Source organism: Falco rusticolus, chromosome 19 (assembly GCF_015220075.1).
Source record: "Falco rusticolus isolate bFalRus1 chromosome 19, bFalRus1.pri, whole genome shotgun sequence".
In the NCBI taxonomy this organism is placed as follows: Eukaryota; Metazoa; Chordata; class Aves; order Falconiformes; family Falconidae; genus Falco; species Falco rusticolus.
Window position 1 is genome coordinate 3,545,773 of NC_051205.1, and position 19,461 is coordinate 3,565,233.

Below are 19,461 nucleotides of genomic sequence, written 5' to 3' on the forward strand. Positions count from 1 at the left end.
CCAAGTCACTCTTCCCTCTCATGCTTCCATTTCCCAGGGGGGCCAGGAGCTGCAGAGCCCTCAACTTTATAAAGGGCCTTGGGATCTTCCAGGGGTGGCTGCGAGGGCTGAAATCCCCAGCGGATTCTCTCTCTCAAAGGGGAAGGGACTCCCTGTTCCTCACCCTGGGGGGGTCTCTACTTGGTCATCCGGGCCGGAGAGAGAGGCACAAGTCTGGCTGCTCTCCACAGCAATACAGGGCTTGCTAGCTGGGCGTGAGCCAGGCATCCTGGAAGCGAGGCAGTCTTCACTGGCTCTCTGGAGGCTTGTCCCCCATGTCACCAACAACAGCAGCTGGTTGCAGGGGTCCCTTTAAGAGCTGCTTCCGAGAGAGCTGCCCCCCTCCTTGTGGCTGGCATGTTCATTACGATGCCGCGTTAATATTAGCAAAGAATCCGTTCAGGCAGCCCTCTGCTAAGCCCCAAAGCCGGGGCTGGAGGCAGGAGGCAGCAGAAGTGTTTGGGTACCACGGAGCAGAGGCAAAGAGGTTGGCATGACGCTAACCTGGGCACACAAGGCCCACAGGGCAGCGTCACATTCGGGATCTGCACAAGTCCTCTGTGAGCACAGCCTGTCTTTCTCCCTCCCAGGGACAGAAGGCAGGAGAGCTGGGTTAGTTCCTGGTCCTGGTACCCAAGGATCAGGATAGGAAGATGGGGCAGAACACCTGGGAAAGCCCTAACTAAAAAGCCAAGCCCGGCCAAAGGAAGCAAGGAGGGCTTTGTGCCACTGGAGCCGTGGGCAAATGGGAAATACCAGTCTCCTCTTGAAGCAGGCCGTGTGGGGACCGGGATGTGGCCAACAGAAAGGACCAGGATGGGGCACTGTAGGGAGCAGAATGGTAGGGGCAGTTTGAGGGGGAAGAAGTGACTGGCTTAAAAAAATAGATTCATAATGTGGGGACAGCTTTGCAAAGCGCTGCTTCCACAGGCAAAGTAGAGGTGACCTGCTCCAACCCCAGAGCTAGCGAGGAGCCCACGCGTCAGCTCTCACTGTGCCGTTGCCACCCAAGAATCTGCTGCCGCTGACACGTGCTGTCTTTCCACTGCAGTACTGGGTCGAGTTCTGGAAGTGACAGACCTGCCCGAGGGCATCACGCGGACAGAGGCTGACAAGCTCTTCACCCAGCTTGCCATGGCTGGTGCCAAAATCCAGTGGCTGAAAGAGACTCAGGGGCGCCGTGGAGATGGAGGCGGCGGGGACAACAATGGGACTCCAGAGAACGGCAGGCACAGTGACCTTGCTGCCTTATACACCATCGTGGCCGTGTTCCCCAGCCCGCTGGCTGCCCAGAATGCCTCCCTCCGCCTCAATAACTCCCTCAGCCGCTTCAAGCTGCGTGTGGCCAAAAAGAACTATGACTTGCGGGTGCTGGAGCGTGCCAGCTCACAGTAGGGCTCACACATGGGCACAGAGCACACTGGACTGCGGGCACTTCCCTCTGCCTTCTCTTTTCCTTTCTGCCCTCCCTTCCTCTCGCCTTCCCTCCTGGATATATTTATATGGACATAATTAAGAGACAAGAAATTGATTTTTTTTTTATTATTATTATTTTTGGAGTGATGCCCATGCCCGCCCACCTTACCCTGTGTATATTGTTTTGTTAAGCACTGTGTTGAACCGCACATACAGGTGTTGATTGGTATGTTCACTGCACATTTTATTTAATCAGGTTATTATTTGGGGGGTATTTTTTTGTTTTATTTTATTTGGGGGGTTGTTTTTAAATAAAAGAAGAAAACTTGTCCATCACTTTAATGCTGCTTTCCCGTTCTCTGCCAATACCAGTGGTAGAGGCTGTGTGTGCCGTCTCTTCGGGGTGAGATGACAGCCAGGGATCAGAAGGGGCACTCACAGGAGGATGTGTTCCTGCCCCGATCCTGCACCCGTGCTTGGCACCTATGAGGGCTGTCAGCTCGCGGCATGCCAAGGCTGGGAGCTACAGCTGGGCCAGGAGCAATGGGCACTTTGACCTGGGGCTGGTCGCCCCACTTGGCTATTCGTAGCCTCTTTCCCCAGCTGCTGGCCCCGTGCAGCTGTGCAATGGCAAGAACAGGGGGGCAGGGTCCCCAGCTGTATCCCCTGCCAGGAAGCAACATCTTCCCCCTGATGCCAGGGGAGCAGCAGTGAAGTTGATAGGTGCAGGTATCACTGTGTCCTGTGCTGTGGGTACAGGAGTCGGGCTGGCACCGTGCTCCCCGTGGTGTTGCGCACAGCAGCTGCAGCCTCTTGCAGCATCTGGATGCTACACCTTCAAGGGCAGGTGCAAGCGGAGGAAGCCTGCTCCTGGTGGAGCCTGGAAGGGGTGTGAGCTCCAGCCCCAGGCCTGGTGCAAACTCCTGCCCGCTGCCACCCACAGCCTGGCAAGGTCGTGGGTGCAGGGACTCTGGCGCTGGGGTGCCGGTCCAGTTCTGGGGACCTGCAACCTGCTGCAGGGCAGCGTGATAGCAGTGGGGTCCCCTGCTCTGTCTCAGCAGGGAGCAGACCAGCAGGATTTGTGGCTAGAGGGTATGGGGCTGAGCTGCCGTATGAGAGACCCCAACCACACCGCTGCCGCTCTTCCTCTCCCAGCTGCAGGGGTCTCAAATGCAAAAGCAAGCAAGACATCAGGGCTGGAGCACTCGCTGTGCCCCGGCCCCGCTGCTGCCCCATGCCAGGGGGTGGGTGGCCCCTGGCACGCCCAGCAACCACTAACGCAAATAGCCGGTGGCTCCTCTCCACCCGCTCCCCTCCTTGGGCTCCAATTTCTCGGCGTCAGCCTCCGCCAGCGCTCAGCTGTCTGTTCCCCTCCGGCCTGTCACTCCCGCCCGCCAGGGGACTGGGGCAGCTGCCCCCTTCCCTGCGCACCCGGCACGGAGGGCTGGGGGCTCCGCCGCCAACGGGGCCCCAACATCGGCCACACTTGGCGGGGTTTTTCATCGCAGGGCGAGAGCTCCAAACACAGCGTAAGTGTGTTCCCGTACGCGGCTCCCCCCTCATCGTGGCTGCTGACCCCCGTGGGCCCCTGCTCCACCCACGCTGCTGCAGGACCCCAGGGCTCTTTGCACCCCTTGCCCCAGGACTCCCCAGCTCTTCCCTGCTGGTCATCCTAATTGGTTTCCACAGGGACATGGGGGGTGGGGGTGGCGGGGGCTTCATGTTAGGTGTCCCCAAAACCAGTGATGTCTGTGTAGAAGGACTGTGGGGATGGCTGACAGTCAGAGCTGGCGTGTTTGGGGGATGCAGGAGCAGATCCTGCCCCCATGGTAGCATGGCGCTTCTGTGGAGAAGAAAGCAGGGCTGCACGGTGATGCCAGGCAGCGTCAAAGGCATGTTTGTCCTAAGGGGCCAAGAGTGGCACCGTTTGCAGTTTAATGGTTGAGATGGAGAAGTCTAGACAGAGACGGACACGTGTAGGTAGCCCAGGGTCTGGCTGGCAGCACTTGGCACCACATCCACCACGAGCACGCAGCAGTGCTGTGCACGTTGGGCTGGGAGCCTGCCACCCCCAGCCTGCGCAGCAGGGCCCGGGGGGTACCCCAGGGCTCCAGGACATGACCCCCGCGGGACTGGCCCTTACTGGGGCGGGAGGTGGTGCTGCTGGGGCAGAGGGAAGCACTGGCTTGGAAGATGCTTCCCATCCAGCAAGTTCTGGCTGTTCCTTTCCCCCACTGGGCACCTGCAGCGGGAACAGCCCCAGCCAAAGTGATGTCTCTCTTCTCCCCTTGTAGCATGACAGAGAAGGAAGTGCCAGAGCCACCAGCAGCTTCACCCACTTCAGGTGGGAAACCCAGGAGCCGGGTAAGTGGGTGCCCACAGGGCAGCAACTTTCTGGCATTGCCTCAGCCCCAGGAGTCTTTGTGGGGCCCGGGGATGCCTGGTGGGCTCCTGACCCAGCAGGGCACTGGGTGGCCATTTCCCAGCTTGGCTTTTCCCCAGGGTACCCACAGCCACAACGGTGCTCAGGAGTCACAGTTTCTCCTGTTGTGGTGACCTCATGGCACCGGGAGGAAGGTCCCTGTCCTCACAGCATTTCTGACCCAAGGTGCCTGGGGTCTCTTCCCACTTGGGGACAAAGGAGTGTCTGGGTCAGAGCGAAGGGGCAGGGGGCGAGGCACCAGCTTCTCTGCCTGCCTCACCCCACATGCCTGCCGTGTGCAATGCATCCTCTCCTGCCCCGGCAGCTACAGAAGCTGAAGCAACTTTTCCAGCGAAAACCCAAGGAGGAGACAACGCCAGAGCCGCAGCCCAATGGGGAGCTGGTCAGCCCTTCAGGGGGACCCATCTACTACATCTATGAGGAGGAGGAAGAGGAGGAAGAGGAGGAGGAGCCTGAGCCCCCTCCAGAGCCCCAGAAACTTGTCAATGACAAACCCCACAAGTTCAAGGATCATTACTACAAAAAGCCCAAGTTTTGTGATGTTTGTGCCCGCATGATTGTCCGTGAGTCCTGAGGGGGCTGGGGCTGGGGGCCATGGCCAGGGTGAGTGCTGGGGGACAAGGCTGGAGAGGACTTCAGCCCAGCCGTCCCCACAGCTGCAGTGTCACATTGCCTCTCCTTTCTGCCCCTCTTCCCCCACACACCGCCAGTCAACAACAAATTTGGCCTGAGGTGCAAGAACTGCAAAACCAACATCCACCACCACTGCCAGTCCTACGTGGAGATGCAGCGCTGCTTTGGCAAAATCGTGAGTGTTCCCACCAGCCCTGGGCTTGGGGCACCCCCTCGCAGGGAAGACCAAAGCACCATGGCAGGGAGCGGCCGGCTCGGTCCTTGTGGCCATGACCCAGGCACAATGACCCACCTCCCTTCCTGGCTCTGAGGGGGGACCGCAGAGCGGGGACCGCAGAGGCATCACCTGCCTGCTGCATGGTCACCTTCTGGGTCCCCAGCATCCACCCGCTCCCCCTCAGCTCTCACAGGAGGGCCCAAGGGTCTGGGTGGAGGCTGATGCTCTGACCTCCTTTTTCCCTCCAGCCCCCAGGGTTTCGCCGGGCATACAGCTCACCCCTCTACAGTGACCAGCAATACGCCTGCGTGAAGGACCTGCTCTGTAAGTACTGTCCCCACGCTGGAGTGCCCCATCTCCTTGCATCCTGGAGCTGAACCCCTCTCACCATCCCTGTGCCCCTGCAGCAGACAACAGGAGCGACCCCGTGTTCGAGACCCTGCGGACGGGTGTCATTATGGCCAACAAGGAACGCAAGAAAGGGCAGGATGACAAGAAAAACGTGAGTGCAGGGTTGGCCTGTCGCTCCAAATGCCCAATGGTCCCAGCACCACAGCCTACACCCCATTGCCACCCCCACCTCCCTGCCTGCTCTGCACCCCCTGACAGCTCTCTGCCTTGCAGCCTTTGGCTGCTATGATGGATGAGGAGCCAGAGGCCACGAAGCCAGAAGGAGGCAAAACTGAGGGCGGTGAGTGCCGCGACTGCAGCGGGGCTGTCTGCACACGGAGAGGCAGGGAACTGGGGGGAGCTGAGCCTCAGCCATGAGCATGGGGCAGGGAGGGAGCCTGATGGGGAGGGAGTCCACCAGGATGGGGTTTACTCTGCAGAAATGGGGAAACTTCAGTTCAGGTCTCCACCTTCTCTGCTTCCCCTTGTTGACCTGGTCACAGGAGATCCTTGGGAAGAGGCTGGTTGTGGGGCAGGGAGGCAGCACCAGGAGAGATGTAACCCCCCTCCTCCCATTTCCAGGCACCTCTGAAGGGGACAAGAAGACTGAGAAGAGCGCAGCAGATGACAAGGTATCCGTCATCCTCACCCTACATGCCAACACCCCCCGGCCTTGGAGCAGTGTAGGCAGAGGCTGCAGGGATCTCCTTGCTGGGCTCCCTGGAGCTGTCCTCAGCCTCTCTGGGGCCCTGAACCCCTCTCTCCTCCTCCCTCAGAACAAGAAGCCACAGCCAGGGATGCGTGGTGGCTATCTGCAGTCTCACTATTTTGTGGCACTTTACCGCTTCAAAGCTCTGGAGAAAGATGACCTAGATTTCCCGTAAGTTCCCAGCCACATTATGGGCATAGGAGTGATGAGGGGAAGGATGTGGCATGTCCGTTGCAGAGGGGGACAAGTCTTCTCCTTAACAGTGAAGTCTTACGGCCAGGAGGGGTCTCTGAATGAATGAATGAGGGCAGAAATTAGGGCTACGCTGGCTGTGGTTTGGGTTTTGTGGCTTTTCTGCTTGCCCCAGTGTGCTACACATTGAGCAGGGGTCCCAGCTCTCTGAGCCAGCTCTCCCAGCTCCCGGGTGTTGGGCACAAGCCTCATTTCCAAGACTGCTGGTGTCTGTCTTGATGTGGTTTCTTGCACCCCAGACCTGAGGCTGAGCTGGTCATGTCTGTCCCCGAGCTTGTGGGCTGCGTGCATTCCTTGACCTTCCCAGACACAGGGATCTAGGAGCTGGTGCTGTGGGAAGAGTAATTTTCCTTGCCAGCCTCAAGGTGTACTATGGTGAGGGGGGTACCTGTCCCCCCTCACACTGAGCCCTTCTCTCCCTTTGCAGGCCAGGGGAGAAGATCACGGTGATTGACGATTCCAATGAGGAGTGGTGGCGGGTAAGGCTGGTGTCCTGCAAGCGCGGAGGGGAAAGATGCAGAGCTTAAAGCAAAGGGAGAGGTCAGCTGGGAGTGCAAATCGCACCCTGAGGGGGACATGGCCCCCTAGACCTCCTGTGTCCTCATGCCAGCCCATGACCTGCAGACTGTTTGTCATGGGGGAGTCTGGGGATCATATGGATTGGCTCCAATCCCCACCTCGCACCCATCCACTGATTTCTTTCAGGGGAAGATCGGTGAAAAAGTCGGCTACTTCCCTCCTAACTTCATCATCCGGGTGCGGGCAGGTGAGCGGGTGCACAAGGTGACACGCTCCTTCGTGGGCAACCGGGAGATCGGGCAGATCACGCTGAAGAAGGATCAGGTGAGACTGGACTACGTGGTGGTCACAGCCCGTGGTCCCTCAGCCCCCACCCATCACGGCTGCCCCGCTGCACCCCGCAGCTGCTCCCTGCCATGGCCCGCATCCATCCCCATACTGCCCACTGCCCCCAGCCCCTCGGACGAGACCAGCTTTGCCCAGCCCCCCCCACCTTCCCCTGGGGGTTGCTGCTGTCCCCCTGCTCTGTGGGGCCCTGGGGTCTCACCTGCCCCCCTCTCGCCCCCAGATCGTGGTGCAGAAGGGTGAAGAGGTGAATGGTTACGTGAAAGTCTACACCGGCCGCAAAGTGGGGCTCTTCCCTGTGGATTTCCTGCAGGAGATCTGAGTGGGGCAGCATCTTAGGGCCCCCCAGCCCAGGGGGACGGATGGACCTTGGGTGCAGGGAGCTGCCGGAGCTGGGCAGGGATGGGGATGAGGATGGTGGGCACCTCCATCCCGGATGCCTGCAGCAATGGGGTCTCCGGTGGGGACTGTCTCTGCCAGGACCAGGGCAGGCTGAGAGTGTGGGGGATGCCTCTTCGGCTGTTTCCCCCATGGGGTTTTTGGTGGCCTCAGAGAAACTGGATGCAAGGAGGGGGCACCCCTAGACTCGCTTTGGAGGCCACCTAGCCCTCCCCCCCGCCAGAGGTGGTGGGTGCTGGGTGCCTCGGGGGTGTCAGTGTGGTCCTGTCCCACTGCTCCGGGCTGTGTAATCCTGAGTTTTGGCAATACATGTCTGCTCCCCAACCCAGAGCTCTCCCTGGTTTGGATTTAGGGGGGTGGGGGGCGCACTGGGGGGCTGCCGGTGGCCCCGGCTGGTGCTTTCCTGCTCCCTGCGACACCCAGTGCAGCACACCCCAGTGCCCTGCGCGTGTGCACACACACCATCCACCCTCCCCGACCCCCCCACGCCAACACGGTACCCAGGACCCCGCGTGGGCCCCCCACAGCCAAAGGCTGTTCCGAGCACGTCGGAGCCCAGCGGGTCCCGGGGGGGGGGGGGCCGCGGTCGGCGGGAGTGGCAGGAGGCAGGACCCCCCACCGGCCCGCAGCCCCGGGGGGGACGCGACGGGACTGGGGCCGCCCCGCGGTGCCGAGCGCTGGCGCGGGGCCCGGCGGGGCCCGAATAGGGGCTGCAGGCGACAGGTGACAGGGCCCGGGGACAGGACGAGTCCTTGGAGCTCGGGGGGGCGGCGAGCACCGAGCCAGTAACAGGTGCCCGGGCGGGCAGCGCGGCGGGGAAACGGGCGCCCCGGGGGCGGGGGGGCACCTCGCCGGCCCCGCTGCCTCGGCCGGGGGGCTCCGGGGGCTCGGGGGCCTCGGGCCGCAGGGGCGGCTGCACCGGCTGCCCGTGACGTCCCGGAGCCGTGACGCCGGCGGTAACCACGGCGACGGGGGCCGGTACCGTCCGTCGCCATAGCGACAGGGTAGCGTGGGACGGGGCGGCCCGGCGGGACCGCCCGGTAACGGCAGCTGCCGCAGCGAGGTCGCGGTCGCCGCGGACCCCGCCGGAGCGGGCCGGGCCGGGCCGGGGCGGGCCGGGCGCCGCGGGGCTCTGAGCACCGGCCTCGCTGTGCCCGGGCGGCCCCCCGGAGCCGCCGCCGGCCGGGCGGGGGCGCTGCTGGCGCGCCACATGCAAAGATATGCAAATGACCCAGCGGGCGCAGGGAAGCCGCGGCGCCCCCTGGCGGGCGGCTCGTGGGGCAGCGCCCAGCCGGTGCCCGGGGGGAGCCCCCCCACCGGCTCGCGCCACCCCCGGTGCGGGTGTGAGTGCGGTGCTCCCCCCCGCTCCCCCTGCGGCGCTTCACGGTGGGCCGGGGGTCGCTGCCCGCCCTCCACCGGCACCCGCGGCCGCACCGACCGTGTCACGCACCGTGAATATTCATGTCTGGGCCCTCGCTGGCGGGGCGGGGGGGACACACGACGTTCAAGGGCAAAGCCGCCCCCCCCCCTACCCCTGACCCCCGGGAGGGCGTCGTGGTGCTGCCGGCCCCTCCCGGGGCGCACAGCGGTCCCACAGCCCAGCCCCGGATGGGCTGCTCCGGGGGGGACCACCGTGGGGGGGACCATGGGGAGGGGTCTCCGTGCTCCCCCAGGCCCGACCCAGCTGCTGCCTCCCAATCTCCGCTGCCTGCGGAATAATCAGGAGATACAAACGCACGGAGGGGGCTGCGCTGGCAGGGACCAGGGACGTGCTGCTGCTGGGGGCGGGGGGAGCGATGGGGAGCTGGGTGCTGGGGGCGGCTCTGCCTCCCCCGCGGCTTCGGGGGGGCTCTGCCTCCCACCTTTGGCCAGGTGGGCTGTGCCGGGGCTGCTGCTGCTGCTGCCCAGGAGCCAGAGCAGCTCCTGTCCCTGCATCCCCTCACCCGGGGCTTGCTGCCAGCTCACCGGGGACTTGGAGGCCCTGGGCGCCAGTCACCTGCCAGTCCCGAGCCGCCTGGCTTGGCCTGAGTTAACCTCTGCCAGGTCCCGCTGCCCCGCGAGGGGCTGGGGGCTGGGGGCTGCAGGGTCTCTGGCCCCAGAGGTGTCCTAGAGGCTGCTACTGGATGGGGGGGGGGCAGCGGCGCAGATGCCTGGTCCCCACCTCGGGGGTCCTCACCCAGTCCCAGCATCTCAAGCAGCAGCTGGGACATGTGCTGCTCCGGGCAGCAGAGAATAATGGAAATTGGGGAATGAGGGGCTGGGGAGGGGGGGCGGGGGGAGGAACGACAACACACAGCTCCCAGGACTGTTTCCTCCCTGCTCACTCATGTCCCTGCCTCCTGTCAGACAGCTTTTAAATGCTGAACCATTAAAATTTTCCACCTCATTTGCAGCTCCTCATATGGTTAATTTTACTGGGACTGTCTATTTATTTATTTGCAGAGCCCTGCGGGGGGGGGGGGGGGGGGGGAAGAAGGGGGGGGGGCTGGAAGCTGATTTGCTGCAACTGAGAAGTAGGGAGGAGAAGGGGGAAACCACCCAGGGAAGGGAGGAGGGCTCCAGCTAATTTAACAGCTGAAAAGAACAACTTAATTAGAGTCATCTGGAAAATTGGGTAAAACCCCTTTCATCAGCCTCCCATCCCTAGACCCCTTCCCTGCCAGCACTCATGGACTTCTCGGCGGCTGTGCAGGCTAGCACATGCTTTTGGATAGGGAGGGAGTGTTGGGCCCCAGCCCTACCAAGCAGATGGCCTTCATTACATGCGGGATCTAATTGGATTGATCAGCAGTTAATAGGAAATTAAGAGGTGAATCCCATCCCCCCTCCCAGCTAGACCGTGTGCATCCTGGCTGCCCAGGTGCTCCTGGCAGCCCCTCCGGCCGTGTGCAGCCCCGTCCCCCCGCTGCCCTCCTTCCCCAGAGGGTGCAAGTGAGATGTGAGGGGCAAGCAGAGGTGGGGGGAGACGTTTGCACCTGATGAGCAACGGGGTTGAGAGTGCCACCGCCTTCCTGCATGGGGGAGGATGGCTGGTGCTGGGTGGCCTCATGCTGCACCCTCTCCTGGTGTGGGCACAGGTGCAACACATGCTCCAGAGGTCCTGTGCCAGCTGTACGGTGGCTGAGCAGAAGTTTAGGGGTCGGTCTTGCTCGTGATTTTCCCATTCCTGGTGCCCACAGCCTGGCTGTGACCCAGCTGTTTGCAGAGAGGGGCTGTGACTCTGCCAGCACAGGGACGCTCAGCATCTCCCTGCTAAATCCTCTACAGCCCCTTTCTGCAAAGGGGTCTGCCCCCTACCCCACCCTATACGTGTGGGGTATGTACATACAGGGAATGTCAGAGTGGAGGAGCCACCCTGACCTGCCAGATTAATCACCTCAATTTCTCGCTGCATCTTGTGAAAGGTCAGGAGTCTTTGCAAGGCCCAGAAATTAATTGAAATACCACTGGTCTTGTGCTGGATCCATACATCATCCCAGGAGAGCAGCACTGGCATGGAGGGGACGGGAGCACCTGCCCCTTCTCTGGGCCCCAGGTGAGGACAGTGAGCCCCCGGGGGTGCAGTGGGAGGTGGAGGTGGCTGGGTGCTGCACCCCAGCCTGCCCACCTCTTGTCCTCACAGATGAGGCCCCCCCTATCCAGCCTGGCCCCAGGATGCTCCTGTCTGCGTGGCTCTGCCTGAATCATCTCCTCTGGCTTGGCAGATGCAGTGCTCAGAGATTGTTCTCCATCTCGAGACAGGGAAATAAATGCGTTAAACTAAACTAAACTGTCTCCGCTCCCCACCTGCCCCCCCAGCTATAAATCAGCATAAATGCAATTTACATATTCATGGTATTTATCCAATAACTGTCCTGTCCCAGATTAAACGTGCCCTGGGGATCGCTGGGGCTCCTTATCTGTGCCAGGGTGCTCCCGGGAAGGAGCAGCTCTGCTTGGGGATTCAAGCTGGGGGGGGGGGGGGAGGGGGCTGTGCTCCTCATCCTCCTCCATCTCTCCTGCTCCAGGCGCGTCCTGGGAGGGGAGCTTGGAGAGGGAAATCCAGGGCTCCACAGCACTCCTGCCCAGAGCTCCCTTCCTTCTGGTGCTCTGCCATCACCATTTCCCACCTGCCCAATGCCATTGCCTGTGCTCTCTCCTTGTGCCCCCTCCTTCCTTCCCCACCCTCCCTTCAGTCCCAGCAATGCTGCCAGGGGAGCCCCAGGGTCCCCACACAGCTCCCTGCACTTTCAGTCTCACCCCATCCCCAAGCACCAGCATGGGCAAGGAGAGAGGGCCCAATCCTGCACTAGTACCAGGGCAGGGGCCACACATCTTCCTGCTTGGCTGCGAGGGAAGAGTGTGAGGGGAGCCAGCAAGCTTTGGGGGTAGGTGTCCCCGACTCTGTGGTGCCCCTGCAGTGAGGGCCCCCTGGCTGCGCTGTGCATGGGGCACACACACATCTCCTGCTTTGACAGGTCCTTGTCAGCAGTAATGACCAGCTCTGAGCGAGTCCAGCTGGGCCCCAGGGCTCAGTGCTGAGCTCGTTAGGGGGGATTTAATGAAGGCAGGAGGCAGGCACTGCCTCTGGCTGTTTGTCACACTGTCTCTGGCCTCACAGCCTGCCTAGACCTCTAGCCATGCTGCGCGGTCCCCCAGAGCATGGCACAGCACTGTGCCCTCCACAGCCCCCCAGCTCATCCCTCTGCTTCTCTCTGCCCCAGGCACAGCTGGGGGTGCTGGGAGCACAGGCCCTTGCTCTGGCACCCATCCCAGCAGCGTGAGAGCTGATGGGACCAGCATCCTGCCCCTGGGGCTGTCCTCACATTCAGGCTGCACCCCTCGGAGACAGGGACCCGTACTGGGGTTTGCATTTCCTTCCCCAGCCCAGGGATCAGCGTATGGTGCCATGAACAGCCCATCGCTCGGCCAAGGGAGCAGAGGTGAGAGTGTGGGGGTGCAGCTGGGCAGTGCCCCCCTTCTGCCCCTGCTCCAGGCTGCCCCAGCCTCTCCAGTGCTGCAGAGGAGGAACAGTGATGCTCAGGGATGCTTGGGGGTGCAGAGGAGTCTGGGGGCCCTTGGGCTGTGGGGTGGGAGTAAGAGGCACAAGGCAAGCCAGATTTCAGGGGGCAGCAGAGCCAGGAGGGGCAAAGGAAGCTGCAGCCAGGGTGCAGGGGCACAGGGTGCTGGTGTCTGTCCCAGCCGCGGACTGGGCTGCTCCCAGGGGCAAGTTCCCGGCTGTGCAGCACATCCCTGGGGGCTGCGTGGTGCTGGGTGGGACAGGGCTGGTCTCTGAGCATGGGGGGTATGTGGGGTGCCACTGCTGGCGTGGGGGGCTCAGCCGTGTATCACAGGCAGCAGTGGGTGACCCAGCCCTTCTGTGGGGTTGAGCTTTGTGTCTGGGGGTCCCATGTGCAGTTTGCGCTGTCTTTGCTCTGAGGCAGCCAGGAATCCTTCTTGGCTCAACAACAAGCTTCGTAAACAGGAGCCTGCGGGCAGTGTTAATGACTTAAATATTTGGCAAAGGAGGAGGCACAGGCAGAATCTGAAAGAGTTGCGGGGGGAGGGGGGGGATGGAACGGGACGGGGGAGGGGGACGGACTCGACACAAGGGGATGGGGATGGGGACTGTGCTGTCACCTGCCCCTCTGAGCAGGGCAGACCCCAGGCAACTGGGGATGGTCGCATTCTGCTGGGTGCTGCTGGCCTGTCCCAGCCAGGCCAATGCTGGGATGCTTACCTGCTCCCCAGCACAAGGCAGCTCAGCCTCCAGATCAGACCTCCATCTGCATTTAAAAGGCAGCTGGTGAAGAAGGGCCCCCAGGGACCCCCTGCCACTGCCTGTCACTGCCTTGCTCTGAGCCTGCAAACCAGCAGCTCCAGCCCCCAGGCTGGTGAGATCCCCCTCCTCTCCCTGGCACCTGTCTTTGCCCCATCGCTGATGCTCGTTACCTCTGTGGTCCAGCAACATCCCACATGGGCACTGACCAGGGGCAGGGAGAAGCTCTGGGGGAGAGGCCTGGGAGGAGCAGCTTTGGCTCCAGCGTGGGCAGTGTTCTGGTGAGGGCAGGAGAAGGATGCTGGCCAGCACAGGGATCCTGCGTGGGGGCTGTGTTGTCAGAGGGACCAGGTGTTCCAGAGCAATCTCTGCTCTACCTGCTGCCCCCACCCTGGCTCCTGACCTCCAGACAGTGGGGTCCGCCCTCCCAAATCATTAACTGTGGATGAAACACCCCAAAGCCTGGCTGGGGAGTGACAACTGTGTGCAGCGTCTGTCCCCACAGCCCCTGTGATGTGAACTAAATCCATCCTAATTAGCACTGATTTGCATGGGGAAATGAAAATTAATCTAGCCTGAGTTTCTTGGAATTAGTGATTCTAGTTGGGCACATGAGAAAGTGGCAGACGTCTGGGAGGGTAGGACTTGGTATGGCAGAAAGCTGTCTGCCCCCATCCTCCCCCTCTCAAGCCCTGTTTTGGGGCCCCTTGCTCAGCACCACCTGCCAGCATACTTGTGGTGCAGCAGCGCTGTACAGCCCCAGGCTGCTGGTGAGTGCCTGCATGACTGGGCTCCAACGCCTGCGTTCTGCCCGAGTGCCCCTCCTGGGTGGCACGGGGACATCAGTGCACCCCACTCCCCTGACCCCACCAACCCAGGTGTCTCTAGCTGCAGGATGCAGAAAAAAGCACTTCTCTGACCCAGACGACCCATCCCACAGGTTGTTTCTGGGCATGGAAGGACGAGGGAGGGAAGACGCCAGCTCTGGCACCTCTGGGGTGGGAGATGCTGCAAAGCCATCAGGCTGCTGGGGTGGGACAGGTGTGTGGTGCACTTAGGTATTTGCGTGCCTCCGTTCACACTGCTGCCTGTATTCCCACACAGGTCTCTGTGTGTCCCTGCAAGCCTGTTCCTGCTCATTCTCCCATGTGTGACACCTTGTTTGTGCCGACATGTGTGTCACCCCATGCATGCGACACCCCCCCCCCCCCCATGCACGCCAGGCAGGAGCACATGCAGGAGCACATTCGCATTCCGGCAGCAGGGGCCCAGCAGGGAGCGGGCGCAGGGGGGAGTGCCCTGGCTGTGCCCCCTTTGGAGACCTCTGGCCCCAGCTGTCTCATGGCACCAGTGCTGCCTGGCCCAGGGGTGGCACCGTGGCTCATTGTTATGGGGTCTGTGGCAATGCGGTGAGCAGAATTATCATCACGCTCATGCAAAATTAACGAGGAGAAAACAGCTGGGCAAGAGCTTTGTCCGCCGGGGCTGGGGGGTGGCACAGTGTGGGCAGGTTGGTGTTGGCCACAGGACGGGGTCTGGTGCCTGTCACTTCTTCACAGATCACCCCTCCTTGGTGTGATACATCCAGCCCCAAAACCTGGCCATGCCTCTGGGATTGCGCCTCCCCACCTTGGCAGGAGGACCCAGCCCTTGGGCAGGTGTGTGTCTCCCCTGTGCCCCATCACTGCCTCTGGGGCAGGTCTGGATGTGGTGACTCCCCCCAGCTGGCCCTGGGGATTTCAGCTGGGCTGACAGGAGCAAGACCTCCAGCTCCTGCAGCTGCATTTGCAAATCAACCACGAGCTCAGGGGCTGCTGGTGCTGGTGGTGGCAGGCGCTACCTGTCCTGTCTACCTGGGGACAGCGACAGGGACGCCCCGGGAGAGGTGCAAGGACACAGCAAACCCTGCTGCAAAGGGATGGGGCTGTACTCCCCCCCCTTCCTTCCTCCCTTCTCTAGCTGTTGAAGGGGGGGTGTGTGTGTTGCTTTTTTGTAGAGCTGTTATTGCCCCCCCCTCACAGGGCTGTAAACACTCAATTAAGCACGAGCGCATGGTCCTGCCTTCCCTGTCGCTGCTGGTAATTATGTAGGTTTTTCGGTGTCAGGCACTGCGGGGAAGCGCGATTACAGCTAATTGGAGCGGCTCTCCCCAGCCCAGGCCCTTCTGCAGCTGCTGGAGCTGCCGCGTGACAGCAGCTCCGCGCCCCCCCGGATCTGCACCCGCAGGATGCTGGGGTCCCTCCTGCCACCCCATCCCATCCTTTTGGTGCTGCAGGTTTGGGCAAAGAACCCGCTGGGCACCTTCCTGCCCTGTTCTGCATCTGGCTGGGTTTGTGCCCCCCTCCACAACGTTGCAGGGACCTGTTTGGGCCCCCCAGGCCCCCCCAGCCTCCCCAGAGGCTGCAGCAGGATGAGGTGGATGCACCGTGGGGTGGCATCAGCCTGGCCCCGATCGACAGCACAGGGCTGAGCGTACCCAGCGGCTGCGGTGCACCAAAGTGGGGAACCCCTGGGGAGCCAGGGAAGGGGCAGCATGGGCCCTGCCAGAGCTGGGGTCTGGCAAGGGGACTGGGGGGTGGGGGCACAAGGACCTGCTGCCACCTGTCCCAGGGGAGATGCATCAGGAGTGCAGCGTCTGCCATTGATTTCTTATTATGGAGTTCAGCAAGAAAAATGAGGCGCTGGGGCTGCAGAGCAGCAGCCGTGATTTGTTGCCTTCTTGCTGTGTCCTGGCGGGGATGGGAATTGATTTTGGAGTCTCTGGCATCAGTCAGCAGGTCTGGGGGTGGGAGATGGGGAGCTGGAGAGGGGGTGGCTGCTGGGGGCTCGGCGTGGCCCCCCAGGACGTGGGAGGGGGGACGCGGACCTGCCTGTGGCGCGCAGCATGCTCCCTGGCCCAGGAGGCTCCGCTCCGAGTCTGGAGCCACGGGGCACCGGGATCTGCAGTGCGTCCCCGGGAGGCTGGGGTCGAGGTGCTTTGGGGGGGGCGGGGGGCCGTGTGCCACACACACACCCCCCAGGGCCCCGCACGGTGGTGGGCGGCAGCACGGCGGGAGCCACGCGCTGCCAGGTGCCAGCAGCGGGGACCGCTCGGTCCCTGTCGCTGTCCTTGTCCCTGTCCCGACCCCGGCCCCGGCCGCGGCCCCGCCGGCCCGACCCACGCTGCGGCCACGAGGGGGCGCCACCGGCCTCCCGGAGGCTCCGGGGCGGCCCCACGCGGGACCGCGGCCCCTCGCGCACGTGCAGCCGCGTGCCGGGCGGGGGGCGGGGCTGCCCGCGCTCACCTGCGCAAACTCTGCCGGCGGGGGGGCGGCGTGGGGCTGCCGGTGGCAGCGGGTCCGGTCCTGCAGCTGCTGGCCCCAGCAGGGATGGCCCCAGCAGGGATGTCTTCAGTGTGTGCATGTGTGTCTCATCCCTGTGTGCATGTCTTACCCGTGCGTGCATGTCTCATCCGTGTGCACGCATCTCACCTGTGCGTGCATGTCTCATCCATGTGCATGTGTGTCTCATCTGTGTCTCGTCTGTGTGCACACGTTTCATCTGTGTGTGCGTGTCTCAGTCTGTGCACATGTCCCAACCAGGTGCTTGAATGTTGCCGCCGTGTGCACACGTGTTTCAGATGTGTGTGCGTCTCAGACATGTGCACGTCTCAGGTGTGTGTGCATGTCTCAGCCATGCGCATGTCTCAGATGTGCACTTGCACGTCTCTGACATGCATGTCTCAGGTGTGTGTACATCAGCCACATGCATGCATGTCTCATCCACGTGCATACATCCATGTGTGCATGTCTCATCCATGCGCATGCCTGTCTCATCTGTACACACGTCTCATTTGTGTGCACACGTCTCATCTGTGTGTGCACATGTCCCAGCCAGGTGCTTGAATGTTGTCGCCGTGTGCACACGTGTTTCAGATGTGTGTGCGTCTCAGACATGTGCACGTCTCAGGTGTGTGTGCATGTCTCAGCCATGCGCATGTCTCAGATGTGCACTTGCACGTCTCTGACATGCATGTCTCAGGTGTGTGTACATCAGCCACATGCATGCATGTCTCATCCACGTGCATACATCCGTGTGTGCATGTCTCATCCATGCGCATGCCTGTCTCATCTGTACACACGTCTCATTTGTGTGCACACGTCTCATCTGTGTGTGCACATGTCCCAGCCAGGTGCTTGAATGTTGTCGCCGTGTGCACACGTGTTTCAGATGTGTGTGCATCTCAGACATGTGCACGTCTCAGGTGTGTGTGCATGTCTCAGCCATGCGCATGTGTCTCAGATGTGCGCTTGCACGTCTCTGACATGCATGTCTCAGGTGTGTGTACATCAGCCATGTGCATGCATGTCTCAGCCACGTGCATACATCTCAGCCGTGTGCGTGCATGTCTCAGCCGTGTGCGTGTGTCTCAGCCATGTGTTCCTGTACCAGGTGCAGCGCGGTCCCCACCAGTATCTTTGTCACAATGAGGGAAGAGGCTATTATGTTTATTAAATTGTATCAAGGCAGCATTACAGCAATTGGCAGCTGGTGACCCCGGTTATTTATAAAACAGACTTTGGAAATCGCAGCTCTGGGCTTGGGCTTTTCTTCAGAGAATTATGAAAAAAAAAAAAAAAAAATCAATATTGCGGGCCGGGGCCAAGTCGGTGGTTAATTGCAGGGTTGGTTTCAGGAAACGCCTCCTGGTGCAACAGCAGCCATGGACGAGCTGACCTGCGCACCCCGGCGCCCCAGAAGCCCCAGCCAGGGCTCCCGTCCGGTCGCGGGGCTGTGGTGGGGACATCCCTCCCCCGCTAGGACCCCGCGTGCTGCCCAGGTTGGTGGCCCTGTGGCCACGGAAGGTTCCCTGAGCCGGTGGCGACAAGGAAGGCCGGCGTCTCACATCTCGTGCACCTTTTGCAGCATTACCCGGGGGGTGTCAGAGTCTCAGGGTATTAGGCTGGTGTCCCCCCCGCCCTATCCTGCAGCAGCTGTGGGTCAGAGATCTGTTCCCCTGATGCTCATCACCCAGTGCCCTGTGATTAATGGGGGGAATTAGGATGATAATAGCCGTTTAAATGAAGGTGCCGGTTACAAATGACATGTGCCCGTGCTGTGTGATGGATGGATGGTGCCAGGACCAGCCCCCGGGTGCTAGTAGGCAGGCGTGCTCAGAAGCACATTACAGCCAGGCAGGAGCAAGGAGGGGACTGTGATGTCATAGAGATCAGTGACATCATGGGGCGGGCATGACATCACGAGCTAGCTCAAGGTGAGGGAGGTGGGAGAGTCTCGGCACTGCGTGGTGGTCTCTCAGGGAGGAACGGATGCGGTTGATCTGCCACTGTCTGGCTGTGCAAGTCATCACAAAATGTCACGTTAATGCTGACATGATGCCATTCATGGAGCTTCTGGTGTTGCCCAGCCTCAGCAGCCCCTGCAGGGCTACTCATGCCCCCCAGTGTGGCTGTGCCCGGGCCGGGGCGAGGGGGCCGGGGGCAGCTGGGTCCCCCCAGGATCCAGCCCCTTCACGCCGTGCTAGGGCTCATCCCGCCACATGGCTCTGTGGGACTATGAAATATATCCCATTAATTCACCATTTAATTATTGGCTGTTTGTTTATTGTTTGTTTGCTTTAGTTGGTATGAATTTTTTATGATGGTTTCCATTGCGCCCCACCAAAAGCCAGTGAGATTTACAGCTTCGGCATGAGCAGAGCCTTAACTAGGGAAAGGTCCCCGTTAGCAGCGAGGGGTGACCCTGTGTCACCGTCAAGAGGAGGGTTTGGAGGGCTCCTTCCAGGGCTGGGGGGGGGGGCACAACCAGTGGGGTGGCTGTGGGGCCAGGGAGGCTGTGGGGAGGCCACGAACTGTGCGACAGTGCCCATGCAGTGGGGGGTTGTGTGGAGCTGGGAGGGAGGTTGAGCGGCTGGGGGGGCTGGGGGGGGCTGGGGGAACTGAGTGCTGAGGCTGGGAGCCAGAGGAAGCACCATGCTCAGGTGCAGGCACGTTCAGCCCCAAGCCACAGCATCTCCCATTAATGAAGCACTTCATCACCGTGGCGTTGCGGGGGGGGGGGGGGGGGGCCCCCAATTCGGAATGATAAATTCCCCGCGACGGCCCTGCGCTCGCTCGCAGCAGCCGTGATTCTCCTTCATCTTGAATAATATTTTTGGAGTGGTTGTAAAATAACCCGCCACAGCAGCTGCAAGTGGAGACACCAAGGCCCAGCGGCTCTCTCCAGCCCCCCCACCCATTTGTCTTTTCAGTTCCCCACCCTGCGAGGGCAGCTCCGCATAGCTCTCATATGGGGCCAGGGGCTGCACCGGCACACGTGTGACTGCGCACCTAGCCATGCGT

At 61.7% G+C, this 19,461-nt stretch overlaps 2 protein-coding genes across 15 annotated transcripts in view; both read left to right on the forward strand.

Annotated features, from left to right (window-relative positions):
- R3HDM2 (R3H domain containing 2) overlaps positions 1-1,785 on the forward strand; it is a 60,719-nt gene extending 58,934 nt beyond the window's left edge. For all 14 annotated transcript variants that reach the window (XM_037370901.1, XM_037370897.1, XM_037370898.1 and 11 more), the window contains one exon: positions 1,091-1,785. In XM_037370901.1, the coding sequence (XP_037226798.1) occupies positions 1,091-1,434 (344 nt within the window). In that variant the 3' untranslated portion in view covers positions 1,435-1,785. The remainder of the gene's footprint in view (positions 1-1,090) is intronic.
- A 155-nt stretch (positions 1,786-1,940) lies between these two features.
- Positions 1,941-7,607, forward strand: STAC3 (SH3 and cysteine rich domain 3). Its single transcript, XM_037371275.1, is given in 15 exon segments — positions 1,941-2,021; positions 2,724-2,753; positions 2,756-2,839; positions 2,842-2,984; positions 3,750-3,819; positions 4,203-4,461; positions 4,609-4,706; positions 4,997-5,072; positions 5,156-5,250; positions 5,373-5,439; positions 5,721-5,770; positions 5,915-6,018; positions 6,527-6,578; positions 6,805-6,942; positions 7,187-7,607. Coding segments are annotated over 15 exon segments (1,446 nt in total). The 3' UTR covers positions 7,286-7,607.
- Positions 7,608-19,461: the final 11,854 nt, after the last annotated feature.